We start from the raw sequence: 18,372 nt of genomic DNA, 5'->3' as shown, positions 1-18,372 counted from the left end.
AATACTTACCCATCTTGGCTTGCTTGCAAGGCAGATCTTAGGTAATGGTAGATAAATCTATTAGTTGCACAGAGAATATAATTCCCTACCACATAGCCAATGCACAGTATAATCTCTGTCAAATCATTTTCAAAATGTCCAGGTCATTAAAAGTAACAAATTTAGCAGAGATGGCTAAAATATCAGCATATCTCAAGGATCATTCAGACAAGAAATACAAGAAGATGGATTGATTATATTCAAAATAAATACGGGACTAAGAAATTCCAGATAGCTTATGACTGAAAAAGCAAGAAATGATATAATTTGTTTAGAGTTAGCTTAACAAAAGAGGAGTTAAAGCACAAATGAAAGATGATGCTAAGTTTCTTTTAGTTTATTTTAGAATATGATTGTTAAAGATTTATACCCTGTATTTGCTCTGGGAAGTCGGGTGGGGGGGAGGTTGGGGGATAGATGGGTTCGGGTGGGCAGGGGAGGTAAATATTTGTAAAAGCTTTTTAAAAAAATTTCAATAAAAAAATGTCCAGGTCTTCAAAACATTATGATAATGTAAATTAGGTTGGATATGGGATTCAACATACAATCTAAATGTATGTTTTTTGTTGTTTTATTTTGTCTAGACAACATACAATTAGATCATTTAAGCTAGTTCAAATTGTATTTATTAACACATTGCGAAGTTGGTTAAAAATCACAACTGGAAATTTTAATCAATAGAAAAAAAACTTCCTATAATTTAATGAGCAGGAGCCAGTTTTAGTTGCATGTGTTAAGGTAGATTCAGGGTTAAGTATAAATTATTTCTAAACTAGTTTTTCCCCCCATGGTCCCTGTTTTTTTTTCCTATTCAGTTCCCATTATAAGAACTGCCCAATATTTTAATCCAATTCAGCTTGAAGTTGCTTATTTTCCTCTCTTTACTACTGTTTGTCCCTTTTAGACCACTTAGACTACATTAGGAAAAATCAACTTCTTTCAAAAATTTGAGGTACAGTATTGAAAGAAATTAATTCTAACACCAGAGATTTTAAAACGGAGCCCCCGCTTTCCTATTTTACTTACACATAAATGAGGCCCTTGGACATGCTAGACAACAAATATCACTCTTAAGCCAAAAATAACCCCCAGCGCACTTGTCTCTTTATTATATCAATATTATTATATGTACTCTGTAAATACCAGATTTGTCTTGCTAAAGCAAGAAAGAACAAGACCTGGTGCAAAAGAAAATATACTGACCTGGAAATCCATCATTATCAATGTCCCCAAGGGATGCCATGCTTTCCCCGAAGTGTGCGTTGTAGGCGTTATCGCCATCCAGAACACGTTGCTCTTCCATAACTCCCTAGCAAACAGGAAATAGGCCAAGTTAAGAAAAATAGAGGCTAGTGTTGAAAGATGCATGGCTGCTGGTGCTGGAGGAATCTCATATATATGTCCTTCAGGAAACACCTGGAACATATCTGGGATAAGATTCCTGAACTTCTGACCACATGCTTCGATCAGTGCAACTATTCAGATATTATAGAGAGGAGACCCGTTTAAAATTTAAAAAGTACTGAATTGTTCCTGAAAATGGAATCTCTGGACCAGAGGTTGGATGCCAATTTTGTTACTACCTTCTTTGCATGCACAGAAGCATCCGGGTGGGTAGGCTGAGCCTCCCGCTGCCTCTACTACCGGTTCGGCTGATCCAGGCCAAACCGGCAGCAACCCATCTCTGCACTGGACTGAATCATTGCAAAGCCTAATACATGGCAAATCTAATTTATCAAAATCCAAAACATAGAAAAATCTCACAAATGTGAAAACCTCCATATGCGTTATTGCAAAAAGCTAAATAGCTAGCAAAGTATAATACTTTTATTCTGCTCAGATGAACAGCTGGAAGGAAATTTTAGCATACAACATATTCAGCAAAATCTCCCATAATCACTGGAGCTGGGATAGATAAATCAGTTCAATTAATGTTAAAATAAACATGTTGATTCATCAGCTGCAGAAAAAATGTTATTTTTTTTGTTTACCCGCCAGTGAACCATACTGAACAGGATTGTTTTAGAAGAGGTATTCCCTTTTCTGTATAGCAAAACGGGATTCTCCTGTAGTATTAACAACAGCAGTAGGCATGCAACTATGTAAGAATATAGTTAATCAGGATTTCTTTAACAATGAAAGCCTTGAAAACAGACTGATAGTTGTAAATTTCCTGTAAAAGCAAGGGTTGAACTAAATGACTTTTGTAATTCCATTACATTCTAGGATTCTATATATAATAAATGAGATGAAAATGAAATTTTCCAAACCATGGATTTCTAATCTGAACCTTTACCATGGTTACATGCATGTTTCACTACAGTCTCTAACTTGTAGTATAGGTAACATTTATCATGGGCAAATTTTGGAACCGAGCATAAAAAATTAAGTCAGTAAATAGCTGTCCCATTCTAAATATGAAAATTTCTGTCATCAGGTATAACAATGGGCTTAAACATTAAACATATCCAATCTTGAAATGCCCCATTCCCACTGAGAATCTGTAAATCTTGCTCTACCCATCAAGCGGCTCTCCTGCTTGATCCAGGGCTAATTCCCTCTCATCAGTTAACAAAGAAGAGAGCTGGGCAGCAGAAGAAACAAAGACTGTGCTGTAACAGTGTAGATGAACAGTGACTGGAACTGGGTGAGGTGACTTTATTTTTTACCTGAAACCTAAAGGAAATAAATTCTGGAAAAAGGACTCTTTGAAGAGAGAGAAAAATCATTGACCCAAAAGAAAAAAAAAGATATTAAGACAAAGTGCAAAACCTTTAAAAAAAAGAAAGATTGGATCTCTAATTTTTATTGGCAGTAAGGCATTTCAAAATGCTGGAATTACTTGTCAGAATTTTGATTATTTGTTTGAAAAATAAATGGAACTTGTTGGAATCTATACAATGTTGTTAAATAGAAGGCGCTATCTACTGGTGAATGGAATACTACTGTTAAATGGAATAAACCCTGAGAAAAATACTAATAAGACAGGAGAAAGTGGAAATAACATCTAGAGGACTGCTGTGATATCTATTGCTTTATATTTATCTATTCCATGACTACTGAAGCTCTAACATTGAAAATACTAAGTAAAGTGACTTTTAAATATCAGGAGATGATTGAACTTATGGCAAGGACTTAAGGAGACATTTGGAAATTGTCCTGGATTACCTAAAAAGAGCTAAATTGACTAACTGTTGGACATAAAGAACCATAATACTGTATTTCCGGAGAAGTAATATCAGGACTGAGTAAATGGTTTCCAGATTGACTTTCTGAGGGCAAAAATAATTGAGATAGAACATTGATAGACTACTGAGCAATATTTGGATTTATTAAAAAAAAAAAGGCAAGATGTTTCAGCAGGGGAAAATGAGAGGGTTGCAAAAAGAATTGGTAGCAATGTTTCAAAGCATAATGATACTATGACAAGGAATCACAGGGATATAATGGACTTAATGAATAACATAAATGGGAAGTTAGAAAGTGCTCCACAAGGGATAATGACTAATGATCAAAAGAGAAATAGAGGCAACAATGGAGAGACCAGGGGAAATGACAGAACTAAATAAACAAATAAAACAAGAAGAGAAGAGTGAAAAGGTAATAAAAACTTACAAAGAACTCAGGGAAAATACATGCTAAAATGATACTAAATAAACAGAAAGATATCTTTGAAATGGAGAGTTGGGCAGATCCTCTGGAGGTATAGCAGCAAAAGATGGAAGAAATACTTAAATTAAACAGGAAAGATGTAAATAGAGAAGACCCAACAGAGGTACTGAAATCCCAACACTGACCGAATCAGCGTAAAATATCAGTGAACAATTAAGAGAAAAGAAGCTAATGATGAATTGCTTCTCTGAAGTTCTTCTGAAGTGCAAAAGAATTTGCATGGGAGGAATTATTCATCTTTATAGCATCTGGGAAGATGCACGAACAGCCGGAGGAGGATGGCTGGAGGGGGCTCCCAGACCAACTTCTTCAGCCAAACGTGAGTTAATCTTTCCCCCACTTTACTAGTGAAAGCTGCAATGGACTGGAGGACTGGAGTGGAGATAATTACTCCTTCCAAACAGCGATAAATGAAATGACCCATTATCCTGCAACTGAGTTGAAGACAGATTTCCTATCAAAATGGGAAGTTCAACCCAGCCAGCAATAAGGGATTTGGCCAGCATCTTTCACTTGCCAACCACCGGAAATTGGACTGCAGCTTGTGAATGAAGCACCACCAAATTGGGCTTTCTTTCCAGCACATGGGTGGCAGAGGTGCCACTGGGCAACATGTGAAATGCGTCCAAGCCAGCAGAGGGGACCTTGGCCCATACCCCACCCCTGCCAGCCATTAATGGTTGAACTGCAACCTATGAATCAAGCAACCCCAGGTCATGGAGGGGAGACATGCCAATGGGCACTTGCTCTCCCTCAGCAGATGGCACCATGACAGATAACTGGGCAGTGTCCAACCCAGAGATTGACCACCCCACTGGTTCCAGTCTCACTTGCAATGCCCCAACAGGTTCTTACCCGAGCTTCCTACAGAGAAGAGTTCTCAACAGTGGAAGAAGAGAGGGTGGAGGGGCCGAAGTCACAATGCTCTGAGATTGCAGTCGATAGTTTTGCCACTGGGGGGTCCCAACAGATCTAAACTGTCCCGAAGAGACAGTGAACAGGAAGAATACGTCTTGCTGATCTCGGGGGCATCGCAAAACCCTTGAAAGAAGCAAGAGAATTTCTTCAAGCCAGTGACAAAATTCCAGCCACCAGGCTGATGAGGTTGGGGCGGCCCCAAAACGGAAAGAATGGAAAGTGAAACTGTTTCCAGCTGGTGAGGAATTTTTATTGCTTTAAAAGAGAGACTGCCTATAAAAACTTAAAAATTGATTTAAATTAAAGAATAGAAGAATCAAGTGGCAAAATTAAACTTCTAATGGCTTTGGACAGTGGTTATCTCACTTTTTAAAATACTATCTTTATGGATGGAATCTTTACAAGCCTTTTAAAATGGATGGATTAAGTCTTTTTTTCTACTTTTTCTCTGTGACTCTGTGATTTAAAGATCAAAGTTTGCCTCTTTCATTGCTGCAGGTATTTTTTTTTAATTCATTTAAAAATTGGACCACTTTTTCTAATTTGAAATACAAAATAGACATAAAAAAAGAAACATTTTAACAGTGGTACGTTGCTTGAATGCGCAGAGGCTTTGTTGATTGGAGCTTTGTGTATCCAAGCTGAACTTTCTCCTTTCTTCATGGTTTGTTTTGACAGCTCGTTACAGAGCGATAGGGGTAAGCCAGATGTCCCTTTGAAGTGTGTTTTCAACCAGAAAAGAGGGGGAAAACAGCTTTTGAGAATCCATGTTTTAACATTAACAACCTCCCAAGCAAAAGCAACTGTGCTTCTTAAGATGGCACAGTGTCAAGAAGGTATACAGATTGTAAACGTACAGACAATATTTTCAGAATTACTAAAATTATCAAATACACGTGAGAGAATAGAACAAAAATTGGAATACTTGGAGCAGCTAACAGCAAAATATGATGAAAAAATGAAGATGTTTATCAAATGCAAAATGAGGGAATTGCAACCCAAAAGACTGAAGTGGAAAATGAATATAAAGAGATTAAACTTGCTGATATTTATGGCAATTGGTTTGCTTTTGAAAATGCAAAGAATGGAATATTGAAAGAGGAAATAAATGAAGAGGAAATCTATCTTACAGGGCAAGACATAGAAGAAAAAGAAAAAATTAAAGCATTTATGGACTATGAAACCTTATCAGCAAAAATATTGATAACATTGCTGACAATCAAAGATAAGCGGAATAAAGAAACAGAAAGAGGGTATCAAAATTATATAAGAGATCTTACAAGCAAGAGTTGCTAAGAGAATTCCATACAAAGCTGATCAGAAGATGCTTAGAAGATTAATACCACAAATGGCAGAAGATATGAGCAATGTTCCCTCTAATTTTTTTTCAGTGTGAGCAGAAAAGTAGAGTGTTTGAGCGGCACATTTTCATGCCTGAGCACCTGAATTTTTTTCACAGATGTTCCACCGAGGAGTATGAAGGAGAGAATAAAGATGAAAGAACGGGGAGACCGTGATTATTTTTATGCACTCTTCAAAGCAGTGGTGATGACCTTTAAACAGATAAAGCAATAGCTATGGGAGTAGACCAAATCCAAAGGTCATTATGGGCCAGTGTTTTTATCTGAGCCAATCAAAATGACATACATGAATATACAACCACTCGCATTCTCCGGAATTTGTCAGTATTTTTTTTTTTTAGTATCTTCTTTCCTTGATGAAGAATTCTGAAGAACTCGAAAGCTTGAACATAGTTGTGGTGGAATTTTGTTTCCTCTTGAGAGATGGGGAGTGGCGTACGGTAACCCACGCACCCCTGCATGATTAAAAAATATTTGAAAAACAAAAACCCAAGAGTGTTGTGGCACCTTGAAAAATAATGGATTGATGATCATTCCACCATCATCAGGAGCACTGCGTTACCCCTGCCCCCTCCTCCTCCGCCGTGCTTTTGAGGAGTCATCGGGGCTTTTTTTCCTGCTCCCGCCCCTCCGCTGCCTTCCTACTGGCTCCCGTAGCCTCAAGGCTCCTCAAAGCCGCAGCGCCGGGCAGCAAATCCGGCGGTGCTGTTAGAGGAGGAGGCGGCAGCAGCAGTTAGTCCGGTGGTGGCGGGGGCTTCACAATTACCATCAGTCACCCTGTGCTCATCAAAACAAGTCCAGGGCCAGTTGGCCAGCGCCTGCAAAGGACCTCCTCCCCAGCTTCTGGAGCCTGTGGCAGTAGAAATCACTGCGCGGGAGTTGAAAAGTCCTGCACGGTGTTTTCTTGCCATGTGCGCGGCCGCACAGCCGCGCACCTTAGAGGGAACAGTGGACATGAGACTGTTTTGTCATTGGAAAGATACAGGTTGATAGATGGAAGAGTATAATTTAAAACTAGTTAAACTTAGTGAAATTTAGTGATAATAGGTATAGTTAAATAAAAAAATGATAATAATAATGTATACAATGTGTAGTGTTATGATAAGCAATAATTGGATATGAATATTGAATGATATCCATGAAGGGAAGATCAGAAAACCTTTTGGATTATATATAAAAATCAATTAAGAAAAAGAACTAAATTAGATAGAGTCAAGTTTTGGGGGAATAGGATATAGTCAAATAAAGAAGGAATAATGATAAATAATTTATATATAGGTATGGGAACATCATAAGGAAATTGGATGTAAATTGTAAACAGTGCTTTGAAAAGGAGGATTGGAAAATTTTATTACTAAATATTATGGATGTTTAGTTAGAATAGGACATAAGGACTCAGTACTATTGGAGGATTTTAGAAATATTAATTGAAAGGCCAGTATGTGGTTATGTATTAAATTTTAGTATATTTTATGATGGACGTTTAAACAATGATAGACAAATAAAACTGGAGGTATGATGGTGGTAACATATCTAAACATTGGAGTTAAAATACTTGAGTTAATATGAACTATACTTGATGACGGTGAAAGAGATGCACGAAAGCCTTTTGTAACCAACTGAAACACTTTCTACAGTATGTAAAGAAAGAAGATTTTGTATGTCATGTTTGTTTTGAAAATAAAAAATTATCTTTAAAAAAACAGTGGAAGAAGAGATGAATGAGGGGATTACTGCAGGATGGGTAGTAGAATAATGTGATGAGGTGCACAAGGTCAAACCTAAGGTTAGAGATGCAACTAGGTGCTGTCCCTCGGGGAAGCCAATAAAATGCCAGCGTTGCTGTCAATTTGGCCACAGAACATCAGGGTGCTTGGCTCCAACCCCAATATCACAAATGTGTGCACCAACTGCCAGAGTGGTAAAGAGAAGGCTCCAGAAGCTACCACAGAAGAAACATCTGGGCCAACAATCTCTGGAAGAGGATCCCCAACCTAAGGTAACAAAAAGTCCTACCAAGGGGGAGGCCTCAGAGGAGGGAAATGCCAAAGACGACCCAATGGTTAGTCCACCCATCTGCCCCTTTACAATAAAATGCAATCTCCAAGTGCCAGAAACGGGAGTGGAAGGGGAAGTTGGGGCAAACGTGGACACCGGCTGTACCCGATGCTTAATCAGCATGTCGAGTGTGGAGCAAACTAGGTGTTCTGATCCCCCCTCCAACCTGCAAATCACACAGACACAGGCTTGGCTGTTTGCCACTCTTTAATCACAGCTTTATCAACTCCTTTGGCCCAAACATGACTCACATTCAAGACTAGTTGGCAACAACCCAAAATCCAACAGGCACTGATACAAGACAGACAGAGTATTCCAATACTGTTTCAAAGAGCTGTATCTTGCAAATAACCCCTCCCCACTTCTTTACTTATATACTATCTTGGGAGGGGCCAAGCAACAACCACCTTATCGTCTCTGAGTCTGCCTTCGCAGCTGCTGCTTCCGTTTTTCCGCCCTTGTTTGTCTTGCGTCAGGATCCTTCCCCACTGCTTGCCTTGAATCCTCCCCACTGCTCCATGCCTCAGGCACCTCCTGGTGGTTAACCAGCCTCTCTGGTCCCTGCTCTGAGTCTGAACCCTGCCCAGGGTCCTTCACATCTTCCCTGGCAGACTCATATGGTTCATCGCTATCCGAGTCCAACAGCAGTTCAACCAGATCCTGCTGGGCCACAACACTATCCTTCACCGCAGGGCCCTTCCCCTGGGTTTGACACTCAGGTGCGACCTCGAGGGATATCAGGCATGGTAGGCCCGCACCAAAGCAGGGGCATGCACATCCATCGCATTGGCCCAAGTCTGACCCATCGTCCTTCCAGTCCACCAAGTACTGGAATCATCCCTTTAGCCATCTCGAGTCCCAAATCCAGGCCACTTCATGCTGCTTCTCCACCTCACATGGTGACAGCTGGGGGGGAGGAAGAAAGTTTGGTGAAGAGGAAAAGCCGACCGCTCAGGGATCAGGAGTGAGCAATGGAACACTGGGTGCACTCGCATCAAGTGTGACAGGGTCAGGCGATAGGCCACCGGGTTAATGACGGTCTCCACCGGGAACGGCCCAAGATACCTGTGGTCCAACTTCTTAGCCGGCCAGTGGGATGGAAGATGCCGCGTGGACAGCCACATGCAATTCCCCAAAGTCAACTCCAGCACCGCACGCTGAGACCTATCCACCACCCTCTTGTAGTTCTTCTTAAGTTTGCTTCAGATAGCAGCGCACCACTTGGTGGATTCCCTGGAGCTCCGAGAGGAAGTCATGTGCTGCAGGGACCAGGGAGTCGACTGAGGTAAGAGGGAAAAAGTGAGGGTGATACCCAACGTTAGCCATGAAGGGTGTCATTTGTGTGGAGGTATGTTGCGAGTTATTAAATGCAAACTCCACCACAGTCAGGTACTCCGCCCAGTTGTTCTGCTGCTGATTCATGAAGCAGAGCAGGTACTGCTCCAAGATCCCAATCACCTTCTCCATCCCCCCATCCATTTCGGGATGGTGGGCCGAGTCCAACAGCTCAACCGGATCCTGCTGGGCCGCAACACTAGGTATACATACAAGACCCCTAAACCATCCCATTTGGTTCGAGCAAGTGGATGGAACACTGATTGGAGGGGCCCCAGCCACTAAAATTACCGAGTTGGTAAAGTTGATGATAGGCCGCCACTATGAATTCCTCAGATTCATTGTAGCTCCAAGAATGCAGGAATCAATTATATTGGGACTTGCATGGCTGGACAAGTGGGCGCCTACAATAAATTGGGAGTACAGCATTAGAAAATTATCGGCTTTGGGCCGCTACCACCGATGGAGCCAAAAGGGCACCCAGGAACGATGGGATCCAACAGCCCAGACCGTCCGGAACTTGCAGCACCTGCAGCAGACACCAAACCCCCAGGGATCCAACAAATACCAAAAGACTACTGGGACTTAGCCCAGTGAGGAAGATTGCAACTATCTCCCCCCTGCAACCAGCCCACAGATTGTGCAGTAGACTTCAAACCGGAGGCTAACTTAACTGAAACCAAAAATGTACTCCATGACTCCCAAAGAGATGGTTGAATTGAGGAATTACATAAACATCAATTTGAAATGGGGCTTTATTGAACCAGCGAAGTCGAAAGTAGCAGCCCCAGTGCTCCTCACAGAAAAGAAAGATAGCGAGGTTTGTCTCTGTGTTGATCTGCGAGCCTTGAATGTGGTATGCGAAAAGAACACTTATCCCCTTCCCCTCATGAAAGATACATTAAACCACTTGGCAAAAGGCAAGATCTTTACCAAGCTGGACTTGAGAGAGGTGTATTACGGCATACAGATCAGAGAGGGAGATGAATGGAAGACCACTTTTAACACTCCACTTGGCAGTTTTCAATACAAAATCATGCCATTTGGGCTACAAGGAGCACTTGCAGTCTTCATGTGGTACATAAATGTTGTGCTACATGACCACCTGTACAGCAGAGTGCTTATTTATGTAGATGACATCTTGATCTTCTCTGAAACCCTAGAAGAACAGGTGAAGCTGGTACGCTTCACGGCCGCCAAGCTATACGCAAAGTTATCGAAGTGTGAGTTTCACAAGACCTCACTAGATTACTTGGGTTATCGCATCTCCAACAAGGGGATAGAAATGGATCCAGGAAAAGTGAAAGCTGTATTAGACTGGAAACCTCCAAGTACTTGCAGACAACTACAAAGATACCTTGGATTTGCAAATTTCTACAGGCAGTTCATTCCAACTTTTGCAGAAATTGCCCTCCCATTAACTGAGCTATTAAAAACAGGGCCTTCCCCAATGAAGCTAGAAGCAAACCAACCCCTGAAATGGAAAATGGACTGTCAAAAAGCCTTTGAGAAATTAAAACGGCTCTTTGCCCAAGAGCACATACTGCAACACCCTGACCCCAAACAACCATTCATAATCCAGATGGATGCCAGTGATGTAGCAATAGCTGCAGTGCTACTACAAAAGAATAGAGAGGGCCAACTTTTGCCATGCGCTTACATCTCCAAAAAACTCACCACTACTGAAAGGAGGTGGGCCATTTGGGAGAAAGAACTGTTTGCGATCAGGTGGAGCCTTCTCACGTAGAGACATCTCTTGGAAGTGGGGTATATGCCATTCAAGGTCTGGACTGAAAAACCTCAAAGCTATCCACGCCCATTATCTCCCAAACAAGTTCGCTGGGCACAATACTTCCAAAGTTCAAATTCAACATTAAACACATCCCTGCAGGGAAGAACTTGTTGGTGGATGCTTTGTTGAGAAAACCGCAGTACAACAGTAAGAAGGAAGAAGTTGTTCAACCCATCATTTCTTCCTCCCATCAACAGGTGGCCCAGGTCACCACCCGACGCCAAGATAAACTGATGACAGAGTTCAAAGCAGTACTCGCGGCAGACCCGTGGTTCAACAATAACAAGGACATCCTACCGATGAGTGGTGGTTTAGCCTGGAAGGGGTCCAAACTATACGTCCCTGCGGAGCTGAGGCTGAAACTCCTACACCGAAGCCATGATGCAAAATTAGGCAGCCACTTTGGATTCCTAAAAATGCTCCACCTTGTCAGGCATCAATTTTGGTAGCCAAGGATGAAATCGGAAGTGGAAGAATATGTAAAAAGCTGTGCTACTTGCGCAACAATGAAAACACAACCGGGGAAGGCCCCTGGACTACTACAAGTGGCCAGCCCTAGCCGACCATGGGAAGAGATTGCAATCGATTTCATCGTCAAACTCCCAGACAGCAGTGGAAATAGAGTAATTTGGACAGTTATTGATTTGTTTTCCAAGCAGGTGCATTTCATTGCTTGCTCAGGGCTGCCGTCCACAAAGAAATTAGCAAAAATGTTTGTGAAACACATTTATCGCCTGCACGGGGTGCCCAAGAGGACCATTTCAGACCGCAGAGTTCAGTTCACCACTAAGTTTGGAGAGAGGTCCTGAGATCCATTGGGTCCACACAAGAACTGAGCTCAGAGGTTCATCCCAGCATGAACGGCACAGAGGAGAGGGTCAATGTGTTGGTGGAACAATACATACGGTGTTATGTGGGCTATCAGCAAGACAACTGGTCGGACTTGCTACCTTTCGCTGAAGTGGCGTACAACAATGCGGTCCCCAGCAGCACTGGATTAACTCCTTTCCAGATTACCAGTGGCATGGAATTTGTTCCCATGCCTGAGCTTCCTAGACAACCTCCCTCCTCCATGTCTCTGAATGAATGGATGGACACACTAAAGAAAGGATGGGAAAATACGAAGAAGGCTCCAGCAGATGCAGCAGAAGCCTACAAGAAGCAAGCTGATAAACACCACTCGCTCCAACCCCCCTTTCATGTGGGGGACAAAAGTTTTTGTATCTGCCAAATACATACCCTTTGTCTGAAGCCACTTGGGTGAAAAGTTGGGACCTAAAGGCGGATAGGTTAATAAAACAATTCCATAAGAAGTTTCCCAATAAGCCAAAGGGTCCCCCTGGGGCGGGGAGAAGAGGTGGTTAATTTTTTTATTGCTAACTTTGATGTTATTCTCTTTTCAGGAAACATTTTTCTTCTGAGGAGAGGCCGCCTGTCAGGCCTGTAGTTATGTTCCTTTTAGGATCTTTGGCCTGCCACACTTAATATTATTTCGCTATGCTGTTTCATTAGTGTAGTAGTTGGGAGTGGGGAATAGAAAGGAGCAGAATCGTGGAATGTGTTGTTGTCATTCTTTTCTAGAAGCCAAGGTCATCTGCACTTGACCAGAACCAGCTTGGTGGAGATGCCAGTGTGGCCGAAGAAGATTGGACCATGTGATGCATTTATGGGTGTGGGGATAAGATCATGAACTTTCAACTGGGTGGAATCTCAGGAAGTTTTCAGATTTGGGATTCCACAGATGGTTGCCAACATATCTGTCTTATTAAATTGGAACTTTAAGCATAGCTCTGCCTTGGACTCTGATTTAATTCTGCATATTTGGAATGCTGACACAGTGGGTTTGTAAACGAAGTGAAAAGCAGCTCTCAAAGAGAACGAAACTTTGCATCGATAATGGCGGAAAGACTCAAAAGTTTGTTAAGTGAATTTATACGCTTAGATCAAAATAGTTTTTTTACCCAAGAGACAGATTAGAGATAATATGCAGATTATATTGAATGCATTAGAACATTATGAAGCACACCCCGGGAAACAAATGGCACTGTTATTTTTGTATTAAATGTTTTATTCATTTTCATTTTCAATTTTGTACATTCACTTATATACGGGATATTTGCAATAATAATAATATAATAGTAAGAAAAAGAAAAAAAAACCCCAACCTAAACACAACTCATAAACCCAACCTATCGCTTTCATACACCCCTTCTTCTCCCCCTCCCACTTTCCTTTCTCCCTCCAACGATCACCCCTCCTACTTCCCTTTCCCCTCCTATCTTCCTTTCTCGCCTTCCTCACCCTCCTTCCCCTCTCATCCTCCTTACATTCCCCTCTTCCTCCCTCCTTACTTCTCCCTCTTCCTTTCCTCTACTTCTCACTATGGTGCATTTCTCTATTCCTTACGCCAAAAAGAAAAAAGAAAGGAAAAAAGCAATAAGAAAAAAAAAGAGAAAAAGAAAAAGAAAAGATAAGGAACAACAGTATACAAGTGTATTCTTCTTATTCTATATATTGAAACTATATCTCCACCCACCCACCCACCCCCAATGAACCCCCCTCCCTAACCCCCTCCGACTTCCCAGGTCACACACCCGGCACAGTTCAGTACCATTCACCTTCAAAATATCTTATTAACAATAATAATGAAAATAAAATAAAAAGAACACTCCGAAAAAGAAAAAAAACAAAAACAAAAAAGTAAATAAAAAAAAATTGAAAAATCTTTTGCATTATGCTCAGCCTCCCATCATTCTTAAAATTTAAACAGTGTGAATCATTCCATTTATATTTTGTCCTTGTCCCTTACTTCTTTGATATTTACCCCATCTTCCTGTAGACTCTCCAGATAGCCTTTCTTCAAATATTAGTTTATACAAAAATCAATTTATCTTCATACTTTCGCTACTCATCTTCCTATCCTTCGTTTCACGTCTCCATTCCTCCCAAGCCCAAATTGCATAAGATTAGGATCTCGCTCTTCACTTTAAAATCCTGAGCTTTTTATGTTGTACTTCAGACATGTAAATTCGTAAAATGTGTGCCCAAAATCCATACCAGTTCGTTCAATCCCAAGATCCCTTCATCAATATCCCGCTCCACCTTCCATTCTGCCCCACTCTTCCCAACTCCATTCATCCCAAACCGCAATTCAAATAAATCTTAGTCCCCACTTTCCTCACAGAAAACACTTCATGCGCAGTTTGGATTGAAATTCAAATAAGTCTTGTAAAAGTCCCGTATAATATCTGTCTAGAATAAGCAATGCTTCTTTCCATTCCTCATCAGTACACAGCTTTACCATTTCATACCAAACAGAAATCCTAAAGTTTTAATCAGTCCAAAAGCTTAGAAAGTATTTTAAAGACGTCGCTGGGTCTATATTCTTTACTCTTCTGCCCTTCCGGAAAGAAAAGGCAACCCTCTGCCTTATAACCACGTGTCCCGCTGCTTTGAAAATATGACTGAATCCTCAGTTTCCGCTCTTCTGCCTCTCCAGTAGGGGGAGAACAACTCCCTCCTTCTTGTAACCAAGTGACTTGCTACTTATCTTTCCTTCACCTTGTCCTTCCGCGTTTCCAAGTGAGTCAGGAAGCCCCGCCTTCAGAGTTTTATAATAAAAGTCCCGAGCTTCCGAAACAGAATTAATACGAAATCTTTGATTTTCAAATGTAACTGTGATTCCAACTGGAGCTTCCCATTTATACTTTATTTGACGATTTCTAAGTTCTTGGGTTAAAAAAGTATAACCTCTCCTTGCTTGCAGCATCTGGAGCGGGATCTCTTTAAAGACAAACAAATCATGGCCATCTATTCGGAGCCTGTTATTGTAAAATTTTTGAGTAATCGCATTTCTGGATTCTCTTGTGAAAAAGTATATAATTATGTCTCTTGGAAGCTGTCGTTGCTCTGCTACATGCGAATTCTGGCGATAGATTTTTCGAATATTCCAATCAAAATTGAGTCCCGGACCTCCCACCGCTTGGCTGAAAGCTTCTACAAACGTCTGTTTCAAGTTCTCTCCTTTCTTTTCGGGCAGTCCTCTAACTCTTATTGCAGACGCCTTTCTGTTATAATTTATCATTGTAAGTTGTGTTTGAGTATCTGTAATCTCTTGTTGTAATGCTTGGATATTAGAAGTCAAATTAAAATTAGCCCCCTCCAAAGTTTCCAATTTCGTCTCCATTTCTTCAATATAATCTGTTAAAGTAGACGTGACTTCAAACATATTCGCATTTATCTGGGCAATTTTGGTCTGTATTTTATCGCATAAATCCAACACAAATTCTTTAATTTCTTTTCTAAAGTCATTAATTATTTGAAAGAGAAGCTCCTGTGTCAAAGAATCTCCAGTAGATGGCGTAGGAGACAAAGGCAGCGATTTGGTAACAAGTTCTTTAAGCACGAGGAGGGAGGATTTTTTTGCCTGTTTAGACCTGGGAGACATTATAGATAAAATCTGAGAATAGACAGATAAACAGTGTCTTCAGCTGGTCAGTTCTCAATAAATTATTTGTAGATTTTGCTCATTAATGAGTAGCAGTCTCCGGGGAAATAAAGCCAGTTAATTACGTCTTCAATCACCAACACAGTAAAAACGCCATTTTGTATTCCAATTGCGCAGAGAAGTTCAAAGGAAGAACAAGGCTGGTGTTTAGATAGTTAAAAAAAAAAACACATCACAGAAGTGAGACCCGCTCGTATTATCTTAAAAACAATTTATCATTGTCCTGAGTGTGGGAGTCGGCTGTCTAGGGCTGCAAAAAGGCAGCTGCGAAGAACTGGCTGGAGATAAGAGCTCAGTTACGCTGGGTCTATTCTCTGTTCGCAGCCCAAAAAAAAAAGGAAAAGGGCTGTGAACTACGAATAAATCCTAACACCTGAGCTTCTGCCTGTCCCTTTCTGCCAGAAAGGGATGATATCTATTGATCTTAATTAGATATACAGACCAGTACTCTAAGAGGGGCTCCGTTGAGCTCCTCGGTGACAGGCTCCTCCCACAGGAAGTCGGCACTGTTATTTTTGGATGTACAGAAAGCTTTTGATAATGTAAATTGGCAATTTATGATAATGCAATTGCAAATGATGGATTTTGGGGAAGGATTCATAAACATGGTTAAAACTATCTATAAAGAACAACAGGCTAAAGAGATGGTAAATGGAGATATGACAGAAAAAGTCCCGATTAGAAAAGGGACCAGGCAAGGGTGCCTGTTATCTCCATTATTATTCATATTGATACTAAAATTTTAAACAGAAAGATAAAGAAAGAGAAAGCTATAAAAGGGATAAAAATTTATAAAGAAAAATATAAATTGCAAGCATTTGCAGATGACTTAGTATTTATTATGGAAGATCCAATAGAAACAGGTCCAAAACTACTAGATCAAATAGAAGAGAATGGAGGAGTGGCAAGATTGAAAATTAATAAAGATAAAACAAAAATTCTAGTGAAAAACATAACAGAAAATAGTAAAAAAAGTGAAATATTTGGGGATACAGCTGACTTCAAGATGTGTAACCATTAAGGGAGATAACTATTATAAATTAAGAAATCAAATTGAAGTGGATATAGAGAAATGGAAAAACTTAGAGGTATCATTATCATTAGATTGCAACCAAGCCATTTTTCCAGCTTTTTGGGGACAATGCCAGCTGTTTATCAGCTTGAGAGCAGAGGATTTCCCCACTGACTGAGATAAAGTGGAGTTTATGATTAGCCTTCTCTCTGGCTCCGCAGCTCATTGGGCTACCCCACTGCTGGTCCAGGCAAGCCCTTTGCTGAATGACTTCAGGGGGTTCTGTGACCACCCTCAGGTTAATGTATGAGGATCCCATTAAGATGGAGCGAAACCCTGCTTGCCGATAACAGAGAAAAACAGATGGCACTCGGGGGGGTGTTTTTATTATGGGGAATCTGGGCACATGGCAGCCTTTTGCCCCAAGAAGACACGAGGGGCATCAGCTACAGGACATACCCCGCCCCCAGCCCCAGAACATTTTGTCAGGAAACACCCCAAGCGCCGATCTAAGGGAGACCTTGGGTCGGGCGCACACCAATTCAGAGCCGTGCTCAGAGACAGTGACTTGCGGGCCTTCCCGACATCTGATCCTGGCATCACAAATAGTCCTGTCCAGTATTCCGAAGGGGATTCCGATACATGCTCTGGTCGACTCTAGGGCTACAACAAACTTCATGGATGAGGCATTTGCGACCAAGTATGCAGTCCCTCTGTGTCTGGTAGATCCTCCTATGCTTGTGGAGACCATTGATGGCAGGGTGCTTCTGTCTGGGCCTATCAAGGCTGTCACGCAACCCTTGTGCCTGGTCATTGGGGCTCATGAGGAAGCCATCCAGTTCTACATTACAGAACAAGAAGCAGACCAATTGCCACCACACCGGCCATATGATTGCCCCATTGATTTGATTCCAGGCGTGCCGCTCCCCGTGGGTCATTTGTATTTGATGTCAGACCCAGAGTTGGCCACATTGCGGGACTTTCTGGACAAAAACCTAGCTCGGGGTTTTATCCGACCCTCGTCTTCGCCACTGTCTGCCCCGGTCTTGTTCGTCAAAAAGAAGACCGGAGATTTGAGACTATGTTGTGACTACCATAAACTTAATTCTATCACGGTGCGCAATCGATATCCTCTGCCCTTATTCCTGAACTGTTGGAGCGGCTCAGAGAGCCTACGGAAATTGGATCTGTGTGGAGCCTATAGTCTTGTACGGATCCGGCCCGGGGATGAATGGAAGACACCATTGATATGGGCATTTTGAGTATACGGTCATGCCTTTTGGGCTGACCAATGCACCTGCCATCTTCCAACATTTTATGAACAATATCTTCTGGGACCTTTTGGACCAGTTTGTCATTATTTATCTAGATGACATTCTAATTTACTCATCCTCCCAGGAGAGTTATTGGCAGCACCTATGTCTGGTCCTACTGGAGAAGTGCCAGTTTTGGCAGTGCACCATCGAGTTCCTGGGGCATTGTATCTTTCCTGAAGGCATTGCGATGCAGCCGGGCAAAGTAGAGTCTTTGCATAGTTGGCAACCTCTTCAGTGAGTAAAGGATGTCCAGCAACTCCTCGGGTTTCCCAACTATTATCGGACTTTTATCCCCGGCTTTGCTTCCCTGACTGCGCCCCTCACTCGGCTCCTTCAGAAGAAAGTTCTGTTTCACTGGAGTG

At 41.6% G+C, this 18,372-nt stretch overlaps 1 protein-coding gene across 2 annotated transcripts in view; it reads right to left on the bottom strand.

Annotated features, from left to right (window-relative positions):
• Positions 1-18,372, bottom strand: part of ITGA9 (integrin subunit alpha 9) — a 615,138-nt gene that overhangs the window by 497,810 nt on the left and 98,956 nt on the right. For both annotated transcript variants that reach the window (XM_032236787.1, XM_032236788.1), the window contains exon 10: positions 1,243-1,348. In XM_032236787.1, coding sequence (XP_032092678.1) covers positions 1,243-1,348 — 106 coding nt within the window. The remainder of the gene's footprint in view (positions 1-1,242; positions 1,349-18,372) is intronic.

This window comes from Thamnophis elegans, chromosome Z, assembly GCF_009769535.1.
Source record: "Thamnophis elegans isolate rThaEle1 chromosome Z, rThaEle1.pri, whole genome shotgun sequence".
Classification (NCBI taxonomy): Eukaryota; Metazoa; Chordata; class Lepidosauria; order Squamata; family Colubridae; genus Thamnophis; species Thamnophis elegans.
The sequence above is the reverse complement of the archived record's forward strand: the minus strand, read 5'-3'. Positions and strand labels throughout refer to the sequence as shown.